Source organism: Tursiops truncatus, chromosome 16 (assembly GCF_011762595.2).
Source record: "Tursiops truncatus isolate mTurTru1 chromosome 16, mTurTru1.mat.Y, whole genome shotgun sequence".
In the NCBI taxonomy this organism is placed as follows: domain Eukaryota; kingdom Metazoa; phylum Chordata; class Mammalia; order Artiodactyla; family Delphinidae; genus Tursiops; species Tursiops truncatus.
In genome coordinates this window covers 15,560,914-15,582,606 of record NC_047049.1, presented here as the reverse complement: position 1 = coordinate 15,582,606, position 21,693 = coordinate 15,560,914, and the positions used below count along the sequence as shown (strand labels likewise).

The following is a 21,693-nucleotide window of genomic DNA, read 5'->3' as shown; positions in this document are numbered from 1 at the left end:
GTCGTCCTTCAGCTTCAAGTGGCCAGGATCTAACATTTGCCAAACTCAATATAAAAATGAAACCTCTTATGTAACAACATAAGAATATTAATAGCAGTAAACATGTATTGCCCACTTACTATGTAGCAGGCCCTGTGCTAAGCGCTCCCCAGGCAGGCGCTCACTTAATCTTCTCAGTAACCCCAGGAAGTAGGTACTGCTGACATCATTATTTTATAGATGAGTGAAAAGTCACACACAGGTAGGCAAGTGTCAGGATTTGAAACCAGACACTTTAGAGGCAGAGCCCAAGCTCTTAATCCCTGCACTAAATTTTCTGCCCATGTCGTAAGGCGTGTGTGGCCGTTTATTTCTCATCAACATGGCTTTGGGACGAAGGAGGTGAAAGTAAAAGAAAAATATTGAGATGAACTGGCAGAAAAGAGTGCCTGCTAACTGAAAATGTTTTTGCTGCCACTTACAAGCTTCTAAGAAGCCTGCAATAGCTCGGTGTTAGGGTGGGGTGGGAGAGGGTGCACCCTAGGACAGTCCAACATCTTCGGTTGCTGGTGTTGCTATGACAACAACAAGGTCTGTTTTCATTAAAAGCAGTGAGGACACTGCGTGAATAGCTAAAGTGCATACAGAGCTTTGGGGCCTCTCCCATGTTACTCATCCTAATTTTTGTCAAATGTGGGCCAGGGATCCTTTCTGTCTTTCCTGTAATGATGCACCTGGGGACGGCTCTGAAGTGTTTTGTTCTCTGGCGTACTGTGCGAGCTGATAGGAACGTAGCTGGGGACGAACGTGAGCACAGGTCAGAAAGGGGCCCTGGGTGCTCCCTTCCAGGGATGGAGAACTTCGTGGAAGGAAAAGGTCTCTTGGCTGAAGCAACCTGTCCCAGCTCAGTCTCTCTCCTTTCCTTCTTCACTGGATAGAGTATTCTGTGAGCGGCACAGGCTTTCTCTGAAGCATTTTACCCTGTTAATATTGTAGGGCTAAAGGTTTTAAGTTATCCGACAAACTGAATTCTTGTCAAGTCCCATCTGATTCTTCAGAGGTGTTCAGATCACAGTCACCTCCAATTTGCGCACAACTGTCCTGGATTCTCTGATTCCAAAATAAAGATTTTAGAGTTTCATAGTCAGTTTGCGAAGTCAAGCTGATGTTCACCGAATCCACTACTGCTCTGGCTCTCGTTAGATGCACTCTGCCCCGTGCATCTTCAGGCTACTTAGAGTATTGGAGAAACGCTTACAGTATCTCTCGGAGGTTCAGAATCTGCTTTCTTTCACTGCATTTGCCACCGTTTGCTTTTGCTTCCTCCTGACCTCCTAACCTTACTGTAAACTTTACTTCCGTAGGCATCTTGTTTGTGGGTTATTCTTGCTTGCCTATTTTCTTACAATGGTCTTTATTTTCCTGTTTAAAATGAAATAATGGGATAAAACACACTTCTGTAGAGTATAATCTAGTGGGGTTAAAAGGCTGGTTTTGGAGTCAAATACCTTGGCTCACACACTGGCTCTCCTAGTTGTGTGACATTACATGAGTGTCTCTTTCCTTTCTCTCATTTTTTTTTTTCTTTGAACTTCCTTGAGCTTCAACTTCTCTACTTATAGAATGGAGGAGAGGGTACTTACAACCCCTAGTTCCTAGGGATAAATGAGACAAGACATATAAAGCTTCAAGCACCTTGCCCAGCACATGGCAAAGACCCAGCATTTTCCAGACACTTGACATTAGACTGGAGTTCTCAGCCAGTTCATCTCAAATAGTGAAAGGCAGCACTGCCTCTGTTTTGCTCCTCATCATAGGACAGTCCTTTCAGATGTGAGCTCCACAGACCAGACTTTCCTACCACCTGTGGAGGCCTTCCCATACCCTGGAACTCACGTATGTTAACTATCTCAGCACATGGGGCAGGGCAGCAGCCCCACCTGGAGCTGACAAATGTCCTTCCCCTTCTTGAGAACTCCATGGAGTGAATCTATATCCTTCCAAGATGACTTCCTGCTTACGTCTTGGCTGTAGTTACTAGTGCCCTTCCATGACAGATGGCAACGAGTTGCACAGGCCTGTCTGACCTGCCAGTATAGTTCCTGGTTCGCTGCCTCTTGAACTGTGCTCCAAGCTTAAATGGTACACAGGGATGCCTGCTTTTTGCCACACTCCCTAATGGCTCCCAAAGTGTATTTGTTCAACCAGCAGAGGTTAGAGCTCTCCCTTATGAAGATCATAAAATTACTTTTACAAGCTGGACTATTAATTTTGGAGTTTGAATCTTAAATATTTAGAATTTTACCTTTCAAGTCTAAACATCTAGACTTGTAAGCATGTTGCATTTTATTTTTTTATGTGTTTTAAAGTGTTAATTAAAAAAAGCCAAATCTTAATATTACCTCATATGACAAAAGAAATCCAAATGTTAAGACCTAAATGCCAGTGTAATTTGAGAGATGTATTTTAGAATAAGAAAGAAGAGAAACATGCTGAATTTTAAATGAACGTCTTGTTTATCAATAATGCACCCTTTTCTTCTTCTAGCTGTATTTTCCCTCTAATTAATACATAACTTGCTGAAGGTCTCTGATGGCCTTCATCTTCAAAAGGCACAGAGCTGTCTTCCAACACAGCTGCTCATATCCACACAGTCAAATTAAAACTCATCTTAACCTCGAAAGCAACAACTGACATGTTTTCCCTCTTTCAAATCCCACTGAGTTTCTTCTTTATCATTAACTTAATTCTAGCGTCACCTCTTTGAACTGTAACAAAGTTACAGAAGATCCATATTTCCACATGATCCTTATGTGCAATTATTTAACCTAAATTACTATTTTAACCTATTCAGATATCCAAGTTAACAACAGTGATTCATCAAATTAAATCAAGAACCCAAATGGGCCAACAGCCTTTGTTTCTGGAATTCCCTATGAGAGCTATGATGGATACCCTCTTGCCAATATTATAAATGAAGATAATTTCAAATTTGTATCCCCAAAGGTATGCCCACTTCTGTTCTACAGAGAAAAAGCAACAAGGATCTGTGGTTAAGCTGTTAAAGCAGATGCAATTTACTTACTCTCCTTTAATCACTTTTTCCTTCATGCCTTAACAGAAAAAAAGAACTTGAAAGCACAGTTGGAAAAGTTCAGTTCTTTCTTTTGATGCCATCTTTGGAGGAAAATAAAAAGGTAGAGGGAAGGGTGGAAAAAGCAAGGTAGATATAGGAAGGATTATAGACTGGCTGTGATCTTTCAGTGTATTTTGCCAACAAGATCAGGCAAATCATTTAATCCTTATTTTGGTAACAAGAGGCAAGGATCCTTCAGAAAGAACCTTGTAGTTGTATGTGGCTGTCCTCACTCAATCGCTCATGAGGAAGGGGTCTAAATCTATATTTCTCCAGCACACCTTCACATACTTACTTTTGATTTCAAAAGGTTTTTTATTTTCCTCAAAGGAAAAAAATAAATCAACAAAGAGAGGTCTCACCTGACTAGCAGTTCATTTCAACAGTAAAGAGAAAACAAATGGCATTTGATCACTAATAGCAGGTGCTTGAAAATGCAAGTCTTTTTGTTTTCTGTATGAAACTTTTAAAAAAACCCTCTAACTACCTTTCACTTGATATTTTCCCTTACGCCTTCACTTTGTCCACCTGTTCTACCCTGCAGGAGGCACAGTCACAGAATGAAAATTACATTGAAGAGACCATTTTATGCTTCCACCCCAGCTCTCAACCTTCTTCAAATGTTCACCATTAAAAAACACTTACCAGAGCTTTGCCGGGAGATTAACCAGAGAAGTGACATTTTCCGATTATTTCCAATCACGGGCCACCATGCACACTTGGTCCCTTCTTAGAAGGGGAGAGCTGGAGAGCCCTCTGCTGCCCCTGCCCTCCCCCCATTCAGCAGAAGCAGGGGTGCAACAACTACGTTCATCTAATCTGCATTCATCCAAAGCCATGCTCTAAGAAGGGAGAGAGCTACAGGCAACTGGCACCCAGATCGGAGAGATCATACAAACACCTACGGGACAACTACCGATATAAGGTGACTAACACCTTATACAAAGTGCTGCTAAGGCTGACAGTACCTGCCTTGGGTTTTTGCTGAAGTTCACCAGACAAGGTGGTGATAACAGCTGCAGAAGAAGGAATATTTTTAAAAATCTGCATATACTGAATGTTCACTGCTAAGTCAAAAAAGGAACTCCTTTTGGTTCTTTTTCTGTTTTTGTTTGTTTGTTGTTTTATTTTTGGCTGTGCTGCATGGCTTGTGGGATCTTAGTTCCCCGACCAGGGACAGAACCCACACCCTAGGCAGTAAAAGCACAGAGTCCTAACCACTGGACCACCAGGGGATTCCCAGGAACTCCTTTTGGAAAAAGAAATTTGTTTGTGAGGAAGCAGGAGGGACTCACGGGCACACATCTCCTTCTCTAGAGCCAGGTGCACAACGGCCATCAGCCTTTACTATGGCCAAGAGTCCCCACTGTCTTTGCAGGATAAATCTTAACACCCATACATTCTGATGAATTGTAAAGACACACCAAAAAGAATAAAACTTTCAAACAGAGTGAAAGCTGGGAACAAAGTGGTATGTATGGTAGCAACATTGATAAAACAATAACAGCATTATTTCCTTGTTCTAGACATACTTAAAGCCTCTAATTAGTTCCTTTGTAGAAATATACACATGGTATTTGTTGGGTATATTATGGGTTTGCAAGTGCATACGTTATAATATAGTGAATGTTTCAGAAGAAAAACACTCATGCCCCTTTTGGAAGGCAGCCATTCATACTTCAGCCTCCAAAGGCACAACACAGAAGCCCCTTTTTAGAATGTAAGCAAGTGATCCATTCCAGAATATTACAGACTTGGTCCTGGGAATCTCGTGTGCTTTGTTTATAATGCATTACAACAGGAATTATAAATGCTCAGTACCAACTTTTACCTACAGACAAAATCTGCTATTCCTATAAAACTCTTCCACGTAAGCAAAACCAGAATATGTTTTTCTTAGGGGATTCTATTTTCACCATTTTCTTTACCTATAATTCAGCAAGAGGAAAGAAGGGGAGATTTCAGAATATAAATAATAAAATGACTTTCCTCCACAATAAAACCAGGCTTATTTCAGGGGCATGGAATGTTGACTGTCCCTGCAAGGTGTACAGTTCACCTAACAACTAAAGCTGCTTGACATTATCTGGTGAAACGAGCGGCTGTGTAGGCCACAATATTTAAAAGATCAAAATAGCTGGGTGGCTTGAGAATTGCTTTGGCGTTTTCAGGCTTCTCGAACGTTCTCATGAGCTGTTCCTCAATGGCCAACGGGTGAAGCAAGACGTTGTCAAATAGCCTATTCTCTCTGCCGGGTCCCAAGCTGTTGGCACCTTTCTGTGATGGGGCTACAGTTGATCGCACTGATATTTAAGGCTGAATAATGGGAATCAGATGTCCCTTTTGAACAACAGGATAGGAAGCGAGAAGGCTTTTTCAAGACAGACCCCCCCGCCCCAGTCTCTCTCTCTCTCTCTCCCCCCACCACTTCTCAAGATGCTCCATGTCTCTTAGACTTAACGGTCTGGAGAAGACCAAAAATGATCACAGTTGATGGTATTTTTCTTCAAGTTATGAAAATGAATCACTTGGCGATAGCCTTAGGCTACCAACATAAAACACTATTTGAGTTATAAAGTATACTTTCAGGGAAAACCCCAAAACCTGTTGAAAAAGCAACTTCCTGCCAAGTAGGTACTAATTCTGAGCCCTCACTTCAGTGGGGACCATCTTTGGTTCTCCCTCTGGATTCATGACACTATAAGTCTGCTGTACGTGAAACCCTGCCACTGGAGCTAAAGCTTTAAGATAGATGAAGATCATATGACATATACATGTTGGATGTAACCCAGCATCACGGGCCAACACCATGCACTCGAGGCCTGGAGCCTTTGCTGTTTATGACCTGCGTAGCCTTGGGCTGACTTCATTCTATAGATGAAGAAACTTAGCAGGTTGATATCTAAAACATTCCTTTCTACTCTGAAACTCTGTACTTCTAACTACTTTTCAAATCATTTAAAGAAAGAAGGTGAAGTTTTAATAAAAGTAGATCCAAACCAAAACTCTCCTGGGCTGTAGGACAGTTCTGGCAGGCAGAGAAAACAGGCGCAGGCACAAAGCCTGGACTAAAGAGCTGTGTTGCAACCCTGAGTTGTCAAATGGGTCTCCTCTGGACAAAAATAGGATTGTGGAAAGTCACTTGTAATTTACCAGGCCAAGATTTCAACTGATTCTAAGAGACCCCGAAAGAAGGTCAGGTGTGTGCAGGGAACATCCTCCCCTGCTTTGCTGCTCATCTGGAGAGCAAGCTGAGTACCTTCCCTGTTCCTGTAGGATGCTCTGGGCAGGTGGTGCTGCCTTGAAACACCATCTCCTCCTTCTACACTATCAAACTTCGCCAGTATTTCATGTTGTCCTCTTTTTGCCTTCCCAGGTTTCTCTCTTACTCTCCTTTTGTAGGACAGTGGAAAGAAGATGAGTTATAGGCTCAGAGAGACCTGGGTTCCAATCCCAGCTCTTCCACTTACCGCTGGGATAACTCTGGGCAAGTTCGTTAATTATGATGGGCCTCCGTCTCTCCATCTGTAAGATGGGAATCAGGATAGCTACTTCATGGGGATTCTTAGGGAGAGCCAATGAAAGTGTATGTCAATCCCCCAGCCTCTTGCAGAGCTGGTGCCTGGTTTTATTTGTTTCCTTTCCCACTTCGCTACTCCTTCCTGGAGCCAAACCTCTCCCTCCCGAAGCACTGCATTTCCCCAGCTCCCCGCTCCTGCCATTCTCTTCACCAGGCCCACCCCTTTCTCATCATCTCTACATGTTCAAATCCCATTCAGCCTCCATAACTCAACTCAAAGACCACTTCTCCTAGGAAGTGCCCCTTGAACCCCTTCCCTCATCTGAACTTCTTTGATCTTTATGATCCACATCCTGTGATACATTTCTCTATCATTCTATAATTATTTACCTGTCTTTTCTTCCTTACTATACCTGGGTACTTAGCAAATATTTGATCAACAAACAAATGTGTGAGCATAGGACCAAAAGGGTAGCTTCCAATGTGCTCGCTGTACTGAAGACAATGCTTTAGTCACAGCTCTAAATGAAAACATTGTCCAGAGAAGAAAACAGCCCAAATCAGAATGTGAGATGCACTCCGTGGGGTGAGAAAAGCATCTGCCTCTGCAGGAGCCCAGAAGTTATGTGGGGAAAGCAGCAAGGGGAGGAAAAGCGACAGAAGCCTGGGGCCCAGGACAGTGGCTCCCAGCCTCAGCCCAGACACAGAGCCAACCTGCAGAGATGGGGACCATCCTGTGCGTCGAATCAGACTTTTGGGATAAAAGAAATCAGATGGAGAACGACGGATGTTTCGTGGCTGCCATGAAACATGAAAAAGGGAAGAATGAACAATGAAACAGCCTCGATTCAGAAACACTATCAAAACCAGAAAAAAACCTTCAGGAAAACTAATCTGATAAGTGACAAGTGACATCACTTTAGTTGTGTGTGTGTGTGTGTGTGTGTGTGTGTGTGTGTGTGTGTGTGTTTGGGGTCCATGTTTGAAAGCATAGTAACTGGTCTTTTTTTTTTTCTTTCTTTCTTTTTTTTTGGCTGCGCCGTGCCGCTTGCAGGATCCAGTTCTCCGACTAGGGATTGAACCTACACGCTTGGCAGTGAAAGCGCGGAGTCCTAACGACTGGATCTCCAGGGAATTCCCTAACTGGTCTTCAAGTTACAGTATGTTTACCTATGTTCCAACCCACCATCGTTCCTTTCCATTTATTCTGGCTTAAATATTCTGATATATGAAGAGTGAGGAGCCAATGAAGCCACTGAGAGATGTTCTTAAGAATCTGTTATTACAAAAGCCCCACAAATTCTTTAAGTACCAAGAACGTGGATTACTCAGTGGGGTTGACAAAAGATTCTTGAAAACATTTTCATTTTGCTATAGTAACTGCACTGATGTGACATCCAGTAAAAGGCCTGGAAATCTTGGCTCAAGACTGTCATCTGGAGACACACCCTTAAGAGAACACAAGATTTATTCCTTCTTCAAAAATCTAGCCTCTTTTAAATCCCACCAGCGTCATCCAGTACCCCACTTGGGCCACATCAGAACCTCTTTCCTCGGAGGTGCATCATCCTCCTTCTTTCTGGGTGAGTGAGCTGAGGGCTGGGCTGACCTCCCAAGTGGTAAATGTTGGCTTTAGGAGAAGAGCTTTGGAATTCTCTAGAAAGTTTCACTAAAGGAAAAAAAATCAACAGGGCCTCTTGGCCAGAATGAGTGGAAGTATCTCACTAGCTGTTTTCATAATCTTATCCATAGAGTTCCATCAAGATGCGATCAAGAGTGTTGATTTTTAGGGCTTCCCTGGTGGCGCAGTGGTTGAGAGTCCGCCTGCCAATGCAGGGGACGCGGGTTTGTGCCCCGGTCCGGGAAGATCCCACATGCCACGGAGCGGCTGGGCCCATGAGCCATGGCCGCTGAGCGTGCGCGTCCAGAGCCTGTGCTCCGCAACGGGAGAGGCCACAACAGTGAGAGGCCCGCATACCACAAAAAAAAAAAGACTGTTGATTTAAAAAAAAAAAAAAATCATTTTAGTAACACAATCTGCAAATTCAAGCAATCCTTATAGAGAAAAGACACATTCCATTCAGTCTGGCCATGTTAGTATTCCTCTCTTCATCTCCCAAAACACTTCATCAGGGATGAAGTGAAAATGATTATTCAAGAAACTGAAGCAACACTGTAAAGACAGCGCCAACCACTAGCTACTTGGGTGGTTTTGGGGCAGCATCCACAAGCTATGCTGTGAATTTTAACTTCTTATAATAAAAGTGACAGTAAGTCACCTCTTACTGTTTTTAATGTTCTTTAACCTCTTCTTTAATGTTCTAGTATTTTATAATGACAACCTGCTTTCAAAGCATCCATGGGTCCTCAAAAATCCCAGAGTCTGGTGACTGTTCAGTGTGCACCTGACTGATGGATAGATGGGAGGGTTAGGTACACATGCTCAAGCGGAAACTCTGTTGAAACAGGGACCAAATCATCCTGATATTGGTGGGCAAATTCCTCTCCAGTTGGTCTGGTCTTTATTCAATTATTTTGAGAAAAAGTGATTTTTTCCCCCTACACTTAAAGTCTGATTACATTAACTGAATTCTAAGACAACTGCTTTTATTCAGGGTCACAGGCGAGGGACAAGTTACGCAAATGGAAAAATATCTCCATCTGATCTTACAGATGCCAGCTGAAGCAGAAAAAAAAGCAAAGGAAATAAAGCTGCTGGGCAGACCTGGGCTTTGCTGAGAATAAAGGAAAGATACTGGAAAATGAAAACAAGAGCTGTCATTCCCAGGGTGGCAGGCCCCAAAAAAATGGGTCTCACTGATAATCATTTCTCTGAAGTCAAGTCACCCCTTCACAAGTGACACATTAGTGATGGGGCCACATGGATGCAGCAGCTATGCAGCTGCTGGGGATTACGTACGTTGTTCCTTACATCTGCTAATGGCAGGTCAAGAAGGAATGATACCACATTCTAGAGTCTTCTAGAGTCTGGCTTTCAAAACAAATTCAGACCATTCTTTTCCCTGAGGCACCAGGTGACCTAGTCAACCTCCAGTTTTTCCAAGGGTACCAGTAAGGTAGCTAAACTGAGGGAGTGTAGACTGGGGTCCAGTCTGATTATCGCTCTGAAAAATACTTCACAGCCCAAGTGAAAAACTGGGGGCATCTGAGTAAGATACAGATTATGATCATGGCCTTGCAACTGTGTACAGCTCTTTGCTTTTTAAACAGATGAAATATTGTCACCTGGAGGTGATCTGAGAATTGAGTAAGACCAGGGGAAGGCTTTAGAAGTGAGAGATTAAAAAAAAAAAAGGAAAGAAAGATAAAAGAAGTGAGAGATAAAGAGAATCTATCCTCTTGCCCGAGCGGTCCATGTTCTAGGGAGTTACAAAAACATTCTGATGCTACCTAAAGTTTAAGTTACAAAAACAATCAAGAATACCTGTTTACATTGACACGTCTGGGCTCATCATGATTTTCCCCAAAGGTTTTATCTGACAAGTCATCAGCTTCTGGAGATGGAGGCCACTCGGTGAATTTGGATTTGAGAGGCCAATCAAACGTAGAAAGAGCTGAGCAATGGCCTCAGAGTTTGGGCTGGAGTGATATTATGGACAAAGTACAAAAAAAGCCCGGTGATGAGGTCACCAGATGTTGGACCTAGAACTTGATGAAACATTTGTTCACATCTGTCAGGTCTGACTTTTCCCTTGAATGCTTTCCTAAGAACCCGACTTATGAGGCAAGGCTTATTTTGTCCAACACAAGCATTTGGAACAAAATCCACCATTGATTTAAGGTAGGAGGGAACCTGCTTTTTTGGCCAAATGGCCTTTCCACTTAGTCTGCTATAGAGAAAAAAAAAAAAAAGTTATAACAAAGTACTTTCACCCAAACTCCAGTCCCCAAAATTAGTGACTATAAACACAGTGCCCAGCACGTACACCTGGCATCATGGCACTAGTGCCTTCCTTACCCGCAGTTTTTCCTCGGTCTTGGTGGATTGCTTACAGTCGGGATGCCAAACGGTAGAACCTGGAAAGACAATGCATGGCTAAGAATAAAGGAAATGGAAAGCAGCCAGAGTCCCGTTAGACAGAACTTCTGAGAGTGGCCCTGTGCCCAAGTGAATCATGACAGTTCAAACTCCAGGGGAGTTTTTCACATCTGGTCTGAACTTGTTCTATAACAGTCATAATCCTAGACCACAGAGACCACTAATTGGGCACAAGAGTGTCTTGATGAAAGAGACTGTTCTTGACTGGGTGGTGGTTTTTGTTTTTGTTTTTAAACTGTATCATTATCCTTTAAAAGTAATGTCTGTGTGCTTAGCAACAGCTGCATTTAATTTCAGAAATATAAGCCATAAGCCATGCTTATATAACATCAAAACAACCAAGCAACTTAGATGAAGGCAATAAAGTCAAACCAGATCGCCTAGAACCAGAAGCAAAACTCACTGAATTTTTTGTTGATCCAACAGACACAGGAGACCAATCTAACTAGCAGAAAGATTGAAAGTTACATTACAAATCCACAAGGTTTCCTTTAACTTTTAACCTTTTAATTAACTGCAAAAAGTCTTCACTTTTAAACTAATGAAGGCACTAATTCAGTGTCATCTTCTGTTCCTGGGTTAATGCCTCACTTTACAGGAGTGTAAAGCACTTTCTTAGATGGTACCAGTACCAAAGAACTAAGCTAAACACTTATACCCAATCAAAAGCTCTTTTCTTATAAGAATCAAATGTCTGCCTATATGATTATTTTACGCCTAGATAGACAATCTATGTAATTTATGGCTAAGGCCTATATGTAAGTCTTATATATTCACATAAGGGTATGTTCAAATGTGGGAATGGGCAGAAGAACTTGAAGAGGGACTTAAAAAGACCTAAGCAAATAAAGTTACGAAGTTGAAGACTCATAGACTTAGAGAATGAACTTATGGTCACGAGGGGGAAGGGAGGTGGGGGAGGGATTGTTTGGGAGTTTAGGGTTGACGTGTCCAACACTGCTAGATTTAAAATGGACAGCCAACAAGGACCTACTGTATTGCACAGGGAACTCTGTGCAATACTCTGTAACAACCTAATTGGGAAAAGAATTTGAAAAAGAATAGATACATATATATGTATAACTGAATCACTTTGTTCTATACCTGAAACTAACACAACATTGTTAATCAACTACACTCCAACATAAAATAAAAAGGTAAAAAAATTTGAAAAAGTTACTAAGTGGAAAGCAGTAAGTAAATGATATAAACTTAATAAGAATCTCAGTATGAATATTAGACTGTCTACATTTCATTGTTGAAATCTTTCTCCCTTCAAGCAGCAATCTGTGTGTGTACTTGAAAAGTATCAAATTAGAATAACTCTCGAATTATTTCACACCACTGAACTAAAATACTATTAAATTAATTAATACTATTAAATTAATGACTAAAATACTATTAAATTAAATTAATACTATTAAATTAATTTTATATCAGAATTATACTTTAATCCCTATTTAGCAGTAATTTCTATCTTGCTTAACCCAGGACCAAAAAAAAAAAAAAAAAAATTAAATAAACCCAAACCAGGCAGACACACAGTCCATTCAGCACTAGTGTTTACTCTGAGGATGGCTACAAAGCACAGGAAATCGTCTTAACATGGAGAGCCAAGGGCCGGGGGTCAGGGCCGGGTCCAGGAGCTGCGTGCGCTGTGGAGGTTCTACTGAGCGGGCGTCCTGGCCCAGAATCCCGGGTGTGCACATGGTGTCACGCTGTTCTCCAGAGGTCAGACACGTAGGGAATGGGAGCCAGAGAGAACATCTGATGCTGGGGAGGATGAAACTGCTCATTCTTCAAGGACGTGCCAAGAGGGCAGGCAAAGAACACAGAAGCCCAGCTCCAGGAGAGATTCACAACAATCCCCAAATCCTGAATGTAGCCCAAACTGAGTTGTTTATTTGTAGTATGAATGTGCTGCACTCATGCACAGCCTGAAATCACCCTCTCTATTCAGCTTCCAGGACCATGTGAACGTGCAGAGCTGCACCCAGACAGAACCCCGAGTCTCGGTTCTCAGCAGACACAGGGGTGACATGTACTCTTGGGACTTTGATTGTGGGTGCTGTAATTGACACACTCAGATCTAAAACAGAGCCTGGAGACCAACTGAAGAATAGATCTGCTCTATGCTGAAAATGTAAACTGACACCTGCCTATTGCTCTCATGGATTCACAGCCTGTCCTCAGGGGAAATGCGTCATATAAAGCACACGTGAGACCACGGATTTGGTGCTTCTCACTTGCCCTTATTGGGCCCTTTAAAATTCAGTGAGATCTTTTTTTTTTTTTTTGCGGTACGTGGGCCTCTCACTGTTGTGGCCTCTCCCACTGCGGAACACAGGCTCTGGACGCGCAGGCTCAGCGGCCATGGCTCACGGGCCCAGCTGCTCTGCGGCATGTGGGATCTTCCCGGACCGGGGCACGAACCCCTGTCCCCTGCATCGGCAGGCGGACTCTCAACCACTGCGCCACCAGGGAAGCCCCAGTGAGATCTTTAATCAAAATTTTTCAGAGAGATCCTTCTAAAGCTGAAAGGATGTTTGGGTTGTCAGTTTCTCATATAGCTAGCATTTTTAAGGGGAGAGTAGCCAAAGCTTTGCTCTAATACTCAAGGATCGTTTCCAGAGACTTTTCTTAGTTGCATAAAAACAAAAATTGAGACCAAAGCAAACCATTCATTAAAACTACACATTTGTAAAAAAAAAAAAAAAAAACAAAAAACAAAAAAAACTACACATACTGTTACATGCAGAGAGAGATGAAGAAATGACATGTAAAGGCCGATGAGACCCAGTAATTAGCAAAACTGAATAAGCAACAGCTCTCGTGGTTCTTGCTAATTTTACTGATAAGCCCTTGTCTATTTAATGACTCTTTTTCCCGCTAAAATTAGTAAAATGCTTGCACAGATGGTGCTGTTTGACTGGAGGAGAATCCTCCCCTAAAGCTCTCTGAGAAGCTTCAGAATTTTAGAGGAGACAAAAGCTAATCACAGCTGTACACTGAGAAATTTTCTCAAAATTATTTTCATTAAAAAAAAATAATTGAATGGCCCTCTGGTAATGAGCCCTTCCTTGACACCAGAAACTTCTCAATTTCTCTGTCAGGGACTTTGGGTGTGTTCTCTCACTCTCTGTCCCTCTCTCTTACACTATGACAGCTATGTCATCTTAATGGGATGAAGTACATCTGTGATGCAATTCACCAAATATGAGATTTTCTTCTTCCTGAAAGCCTGGATAAGAGCAGCCTGGGAGGTCCCCCAAAATCCTTCCCCCAGGACAGTGAAGTGAGAAAAGACAAAGTAGCCATCCAATGTGTAACATTTCTAGAAATGCTTTCCCTCTTTTGATCTTTTGTTTCCCAAGCATATCCCTGGGGACTGGGTGGGAGGAGGGGGCACTGATTCTCACTCTTGCCTAACCTCCGTAGCAGCAAACATCAAGTCCAATTCATTCACCCAGAAGCAACGCACTCCTCTGTTAACAGTCTCAGGGGCTCACTGCCAGGATGTCAATTGCTTGGCTGATTAATACTAACAGATGAGGTAACATTTGGCTACATTCATTCTGGATCCACGTAGCCATGCAGCTAAAAAAATGCCTCCTTCTCTGAAAACAAACATAGCGAGGTTTTCTTTCCCCAGGTGGGGAGAACTTACTGGATTCTTGAGTCCACCTTACCTTGAAGATACATTTCCTCTCCTTCTGTGAACATCTGGTTGCATCTGCTGCATCGTGCACAGCTAGGGTGGTAATGTTTGTCACCTGCCTGCAAGAGGAGAGGTAGGAAATATTTTAGTCTATATTTAGTCTATATTTTAGTCTATTACTTTAGTCTATTACAGCCTCTTTTCTGGATGTGGGAATTTGGAGGAAAAGAGAAGAAGCTAAGGCAGGAAAAATAACTGTCCAATTGACCAAACTTCCTATACCAACAGCCCTAGAAGCTGGAGCTGATCCCACTGGATCTGGGAGGGGTTCAAAGACCAGCTACTTGTGCCTGCTATGTGAGGCTGCCTTGCCTCTTGGGGTTTCTGGCATCCAGTTGTCTCTCAGCTTGGGCTCTCCTGGACGGTTGCCAGTTATACAGCATGTGCCTGAGATGAGTCCACGCCATCTCCCAAACAAGCCCACCTCAAAAACATTAACGTCCAAACTGATGTTGGAGGCCAGTGTTGGTTTGTACTAGAGCAATAAAAAGAAAGGATACTATTTAGCAGGTTCTTGCTTTCCTAGCTAAACAGTCTGAAAATAATATAATCTACCCAGCTTACATCAAGATGAGAAAAACCATAGTAAAAGACATCATATGCTGCTTTTTATCTTGGAAGGAGCCCCAACTCTCTTCTCTGCTGCTTATAACAATCTTTTGCCAAAGTCTCATTTTAATTGTTTTCTGAAGAAGGCATTTTACTGAGGTGGCTCTGCATTATTCCTGGGCATTTCACATTCTTAAATATCACAGATGCCACCACAGTGGGTGTTGACTTCCCCAAAGCAAAGTGTCACTGGACACAGGGACAAATCTGTAGACAGGTGCCAAGTCCCTTTAGAGTCATGCTCCAAATGCATATGTCCAACATAGCAAAATCCTTTCGTCCACATCTTAGCAAAAAGTCTCGCCACCCAAAACTTATCATATGTACTCTGCAATTAAATCATTTCATCAATCGACCATAAAAACATTTCTTCTGCATTAACTGTGCACAAGGTACTGCTGAGAGCCCAGAGTTAGAAGTGACTTCACCCTGTGCCTGCGTGAAATCTCAACAGGAAATCAGAGGTCAGGTAGTGATTCCTTTCTCACACCCTCCTGTAGAAACTATGAAACCAATTAGCTACTAGAGTGTGAGATGGTGGTCAGCTACTCAAGATAACCCAGTGGGAAAAAAAATGGAAGTTATTTACAAGTAGAAGCCAGGAATGAAACGTTTTCAGTGGTGCCTGCCAGAAAATTCCAGAAGTGGAATTTTGCTCTTATCCACACAGCATTATTTATTTAATTTTTCGGCGGGGGGTGGGAGGTGGAATGGGGGGGCATGTGAGGGGAGTATAGGAAAGGTTCACACAAAGTAGCCCTTTCTCTTCGGCCATCCAGGGTCCAATGTGAGTGAAAGGAGGAAGAGAAAATATTACTCAGTTCTAAACTGTGTTGGGTCAGCTGGGATATCAGTGCTGGGAGGTCCCAGGCATTTGGACAATCTCTGAATTCTCAAGGAAAATGTAGGGGACAGAATTAAGGCCCCTTGACGGGAATCTGATGTAGTCTGCAGTGAAAAGCACACGCCCTCAGTAAGCTAGAAATAGAAAGAAATTTCTTCAAGCTGATAAAGTGTATCTACCATATTTAGTGGTGCAGTATTAGAAGCGTTCTAAAGATAAGAACAAGGCAGAGGTGTACACTTTCACCAGCGTTTTTCTTTAGTCCTAGCCTATGTGATAGATCAAGAAAAGAAATCAGTATAAAGGTCACTAATAAAAGAGTTCAGTCAAGTAGCTAGATAAAAAATTAATATATAAAAGCCAATAGTTTTCCTGTTCACTAGTAATACAAATTAAGTCCAGGTGATGGGAAAACAGGTCCCTATTTGTAATAGCAACAAATAAACCCTTCGATGAAAGATCTACATAAGGATCTTAACTGATGGGCATGAAAGAAATAGAGACATACGGTACTTGCGGATGGGAAAACTAAATATAGTAAAGATGCCAAATTATCCAAAATGAACCTATTAATGCAACATATTCTCAGTCAAAATACACACAGGAGTTTCTTTTATAGAACTGGACAAGCTGATTTTAAAAGTTCACATGGAAGAAAAAATGCACAAAAATATAAAAACTGCTTTGGAAAAGAGAGTGGCAGTGAAGGGGGTTTCTCCCTTCCCGAATAAAAAGTTATTCTAAGGCTAAAATAATTAAAGTGTTCTAATATTGGTGCAGGGATAGAAAATAAATCAGTGGGACAGAAGAGAGGAACCAGGTGCACAGCCATACATACAAGAGAATTATGATAAAGGTGGTGTTTCAAATGAGTTGAAAGAAATGGATTATTCAATTAACGGTGAGAACAATGAGTTTTTCACTTAGAGAAAGTTAAATCTAGAGTCCTAATTCACAACCTACACAAAAACAAATTCTAGAGAGGTACAAAGTTAAAAGTTGAAACAAAATCATAGAAATATTCGAAGAATATGTAGGACACTGTTTTAACAAACTTGGGAAGGCTTTCCTAAGCAAGGCAAAGCCTAGAAACAATAAAGATAAATGTTGACTGTGGACGTGTGCCTGCACATACACACATGCACACACAATCTCTAGACATAAAACAAAGTTACAGACAGGGATAAAATATCTGTCATGCATTTCAGGGAAAAGATTATTATCCAGAACTTATAAAGAGCATCTACAATGAAAAATAAATGGCAATATGGGCAAAAGGCAATTTCCAGAGGAAAGGTCGATAACCCCCCAAATAATTAGCTCAACCCCACCGGGAATCAGGGAAACACAATTTAGAAAAAGGGTGTTTTAATTCAACAAATTGGCAAAGATAAGAAGAAGGCTAATGTGAGGAAACAGGCATTCTCACACTGTTGGTGAGCAAAATTCTTTTTGGAAAGCAATACTTATTGAAATTTAATGTATACGTACATACTACTCCCTGATGAACGATTCCACCTGTAAAAGCCATTCTACAGAAATTCTCACACATGTGCCCAAAAGTGTATGTATTAAGGATATTCAGTTCTGAATTACTTATAACAGCAAAGAACAAGGAAACAGAAGCAACCTAAATAAGAAAGTAGTGAAATAAAATATCGACTCACGTAGCCATTAAAAGAAAGAAGTAAACGTATATGTATTTATATGGGAAGAGTTCAAACAAACACTATTAAGAGAAAAAAATCAAGTGAAAAAATAATGCCTGTGATATGGCCACATATAGTAGTGGTCAAAAGTCTGGAGATACTGGGGTAAGTGTGACTGGATTCAAATCCAGTTTCAGCACCATGTGGTCCCGTAAAGGTGACAATCTCCCTAACCTTCACTTCCACAGCTGTAAAATGGGTAGAATAATAGCGCGTAACTCATGGAGCTGATGAGAGGGCTAGTATATTGCTTGCCCTCACCCTCTGCCCCCCAACATCCAGCCCTATAAGTCAGGCACTGTTACTATTATTTATGCCGGAGAGGACACACATATATATATATGTATATTGATTTTATGTGTGTGCCCTGCACGGAGAGAAGATAGGGAGAATGCACACCAGTTAGTTTTCTATGGTTCCTTGTGGGGAAAGAGGAAGGAGCAGGGTGGGAACCTAACAATTTCCTTTACATGTTTCTGTATTGCTTTGATCTTTTACAAGAATTCATTTTTATGTTACTGTGTAATAAGGAAATAAAAGACTAAGAGGAAGAAAGTCCACTGTCTCTTGGAGTCATAACACCCAACGTGATCTTGGGCAAATCACAAACTCTTGGAAACTCTATTGCAAAGTAGAGATGATGAAGTTGATGGTGACATTAACAATAAAAGTGAACATTTTTATGATTATTCTGTGTCAGTCACTGTTCTACATACTTCATAAACATTCAGTCATTTGTTTAACAATAACCTCCTAAGGTTATTATTCCCTACTTTATAGATGAGGAAGCTGAGGCTTGGGGAGATTTAGTAAACTTGTTCCTGGTCACACAGCTAGAAAGTGGTAGGGCCAGGCTGCAAACCCAGGTAGTCTGGCTCTGGAGCACATGTTCCTAACTAGTACCATAACTAATAACCATACAGTACCCCGCTGCTGTATCTACCTCACAGTGATGCTAGGGTGAACGATCAAATGACATTTTGAAAATGTTGTGATGTACTGCATACAATAATAATAGGAATAACAACCTAATAATCCTTTGCACAGAGATGGTTCCAGGGCCATCCACAGAAAGGCTTGTTAGCGCGGTTTGGGATGCTGACAAAAGGCTCTCTGGATGCTGCCGCCCTTTCCCAAGGACAGGCAAAGGAGAGTAACTGTGTTACATGAGCTGTCATACAAGATGGACGGAAGATTTGTCAAGCGCTCCTGTGGCAGGGCTCTGCTCTGTAAATCACGAGCAAAACCACTGCTGAGAAACTCCGCCAGCATAACGCCAGGGGCATCGGTCTTGACCCGTGCACTTGCTTCACCCCATGATGCCGAACGTGTCAAGAGATACAGTGAGCCAGAACCGAAGGGCAGTGGCACAGCCGTTTAAAAGTCTTTCTGTTTGTGCAGCAGTGCAGGCCTGGGGGGCGGGGGGCACAGGGTCATGTGCTCAGGATAGGGGAGCCCCTCCTTTGCATGTGTGAGCCACCCCATCTCTGTTTCACTTCTTCTTAACACAGGAACCCATGATGGTTCACAGACAAGCCCTGTGCACAGGGCCAGGAAAGGTATCAGAGCCGAACACAGATGGGGTTATATGCAAACTAACCAAAAAAATTGGATGTAGCTGAATCCAAAGCATTTAAATTAGAGTCATTTTTAGAAGAAGGAAAAGTATTTCAGATCATGAGCAAAATGAGACTAAACAGCGTCCATCTACAAACAGATGAGGAACACACAATCCACTGTGGAGAGGAGGCTGTTGATTGCAAACTTATTTTTTTTTTTTTAAGATTTAATTTTATTTATTTTTGGCTGCTTTGCGTCTTTGTTGCTGCGCGCGCTCTTTCTCTAGTACGGTGAGCGGGGGGCTGGCTACTCTGTTGCGGTGCGCGGGCTTCTCATTGTGGTGGCTTCTCTTTGTTGCAGAGCATGGGCTCTAGGCGCGAGGCCAACTAACTTCAGTAGTTGTGGCTCGCGGGCTCTAGAGCGCAGGCTCAGTAGTTGTGGTGCATGGGCTTAGTTGCTCTGCGGCATGTGGGATCTTCCCAGACCAGGGATCGAACCCTTGTCCCCTGCATTGGCAGGCAGATTCTTATCTACTGCGCCACCAAGGAAGTCCCCGAGTGCAAACTTTTGAAGCACTGTGGGCTCTGTTGTGACAGGTGACTTCATGAGCAGTGATTACCGGGTACCTGTCCCCAGGCCCACACCCTGGAACACCAGCTCTGCCTCAACCCGAGAGACCAGATGAACCTCTGGGGCTCACTACAGCCCTGTCATCACCATTTTCCGTCCATCTTTGTACCCTGCTGTTTAAAAAATTACAACCTTATTTTCACATATTCAAAATGCACACGTTAAAAAGTCCACATTCTGGCTGGCATTAAACTCTATGGACCATAAACGATTTGTTTATTTAGTTGAGTTTTATAAAAGCACCTGCATACACATTCAAAGTGCTAAAAAGCACTTGCCTTTAACGGTGCTGATTAAGTCACACTTGTGTGGTTATTATTCCTATTTAGTTAATCTCTAACTTGAAGTATAAACTTTATCATACAGGCGAGAATACCATCTAGGGAAATACCACCTGCTATAAAGCAAGAGAAAGGAGCCCTGAACTCCTTGTGGACACGGGGTGCAGGGAAAGGGTTACAAGATTCAGAATCAGGAGACTGGGGTATTATTTCTTTATTTCTTACTCATGGGACCTCAATTATGTCACTACTTACCCTCTCCAAGGCCCAGGACCCTCCTCTGTAAAAAGTCCCATCCTGCTGTAAAATTCTATGATTCTGTGTGAAATCCTGTCCCTCTACAAGCTCACAAGGCAGTGTTAACAGAAAAGTAATCAAGGTAGAGAAAGAACATTCTTGATGGCAGGGAATGGAATTTAACCAAAGACTCCATAGTGTCTGACAGCCAGGAGGAGTTCTGACGCCCTAAGCCCTGTGCCAGCGTAACAGGCCACTGGGAGTAGAAAACAGAACTGTAATTATAGACCCCGTCCTTGGACAGATAATCTGCTTAGCTCCGGAATGGCTAACTGCCCTTTTCAGTTTCTCTTTACCCCTTTTCTCTTGGAGTGCTTTACTCCTGATACTGCCCAGGAGATATGAAACATGGCCGTTGAGGTCAGCCTTCAGCAATTTATAGCTTATGCCACGCCTCCTTCCAAAAAGGACTTCCAGATGCTTATCAGAGAGGGCTGTGACCTGAAAACAATGGAACAAAAACCTTAGAGGAAAAAAAAAAATCAAAAGGCTCCACACTCAGGCAAACATGTTTGTTGGGATCCGAGCTTCTCAGCAGATGAGGACAAAAGGGAAAATGGGCCACGAAAGTCTCACAGTGGGAAAAAAATGGTCACATACAATTGCCACTAGAGAGGCAAGGTTTCCTGATTCTAAATTAGTAACAGTCACCGCAGGCTGAGGTTCGGTAGGGTCTTGCTCTGTTCCAGGCATGGGACCAAGGGCTCTGAGTGACGGCCCTCAGACAGCCCTGTGGGGTAGGTGCTATTGTACAATCTTGTTCTGCAAACAAAAAATGAAAGCTCACAGTGAACAATTTCTCCAAAGCTCCCAGTGCTTCCAAAAAGCAGAGCTGGGCTGTGAGTCCAGGTCGCCTGACTCCAGGCCTCCTCTTGCGTAAACTGCCTCGAAAAAGCACCAAAGGAATTCTCATAGGGGGACCTCAGTTCTGGAGCAGCAAAACAACTTCCACACTAATTTCAATGATGGCTAGAAACGTCCAACTAGTTGTTTCTTACACAGACCCTTGAGAAAAACTGAGCGTGTAGCACTGAAAGGTCGTTGAATGAAATCATTCTCACAGGGGAAGTTAAACTATCAAGGTCTAGGTTTGCAGTCCCTTTTTTTTTTTTCCCCCGGTACGCAGGCTTCTCACTGTTGTGGCCTCTCCCGTTGTGGAGCACAGGCTCCGGACTTGCAGGCTCAGCGGCCATGGCTCATGGGCCCAGCCGCTCCGCGGCACGTGGGATCTTCCCAGAGTGGGGCACGAACCCGTGTCCCCTGCATCGGCAGGCGGACTCTCAACCACTGCGCCACCAGGGAAGCCCCTGCAGTCTCATTTTAAAAATCTAACCTGATTCAGAGACGGTG

General features: G+C 42.6%; 1 protein-coding gene across 4 annotated transcripts in view; it reads right to left on the bottom strand.

Annotated features, from left to right (window-relative positions):
• ABLIM1 (actin binding LIM protein 1) overlaps positions 1-21,693 on the bottom strand; it is a 317,822-nt gene that overhangs the window by 38,910 nt on the left and 257,219 nt on the right. For 3 of the 4 annotated variants that reach the window (XM_033841728.2, XM_073793954.1, XM_019940049.3), the window contains 2 exons: positions 14,385-14,472; positions 10,615-10,673 (listed from right to left, as the gene is read on the bottom strand). In XM_033841728.2, the coding sequence (XP_033697619.2) occupies positions 10,615-10,673; positions 14,385-14,472 (147 nt within the window). Of the gene's footprint in view, positions 1-7,349; positions 7,434-10,614; positions 10,674-14,384; positions 14,473-21,693 lie in introns of all 4 variants that reach the window. The other variant, XM_033841732.2, reaches the window with a different exon arrangement.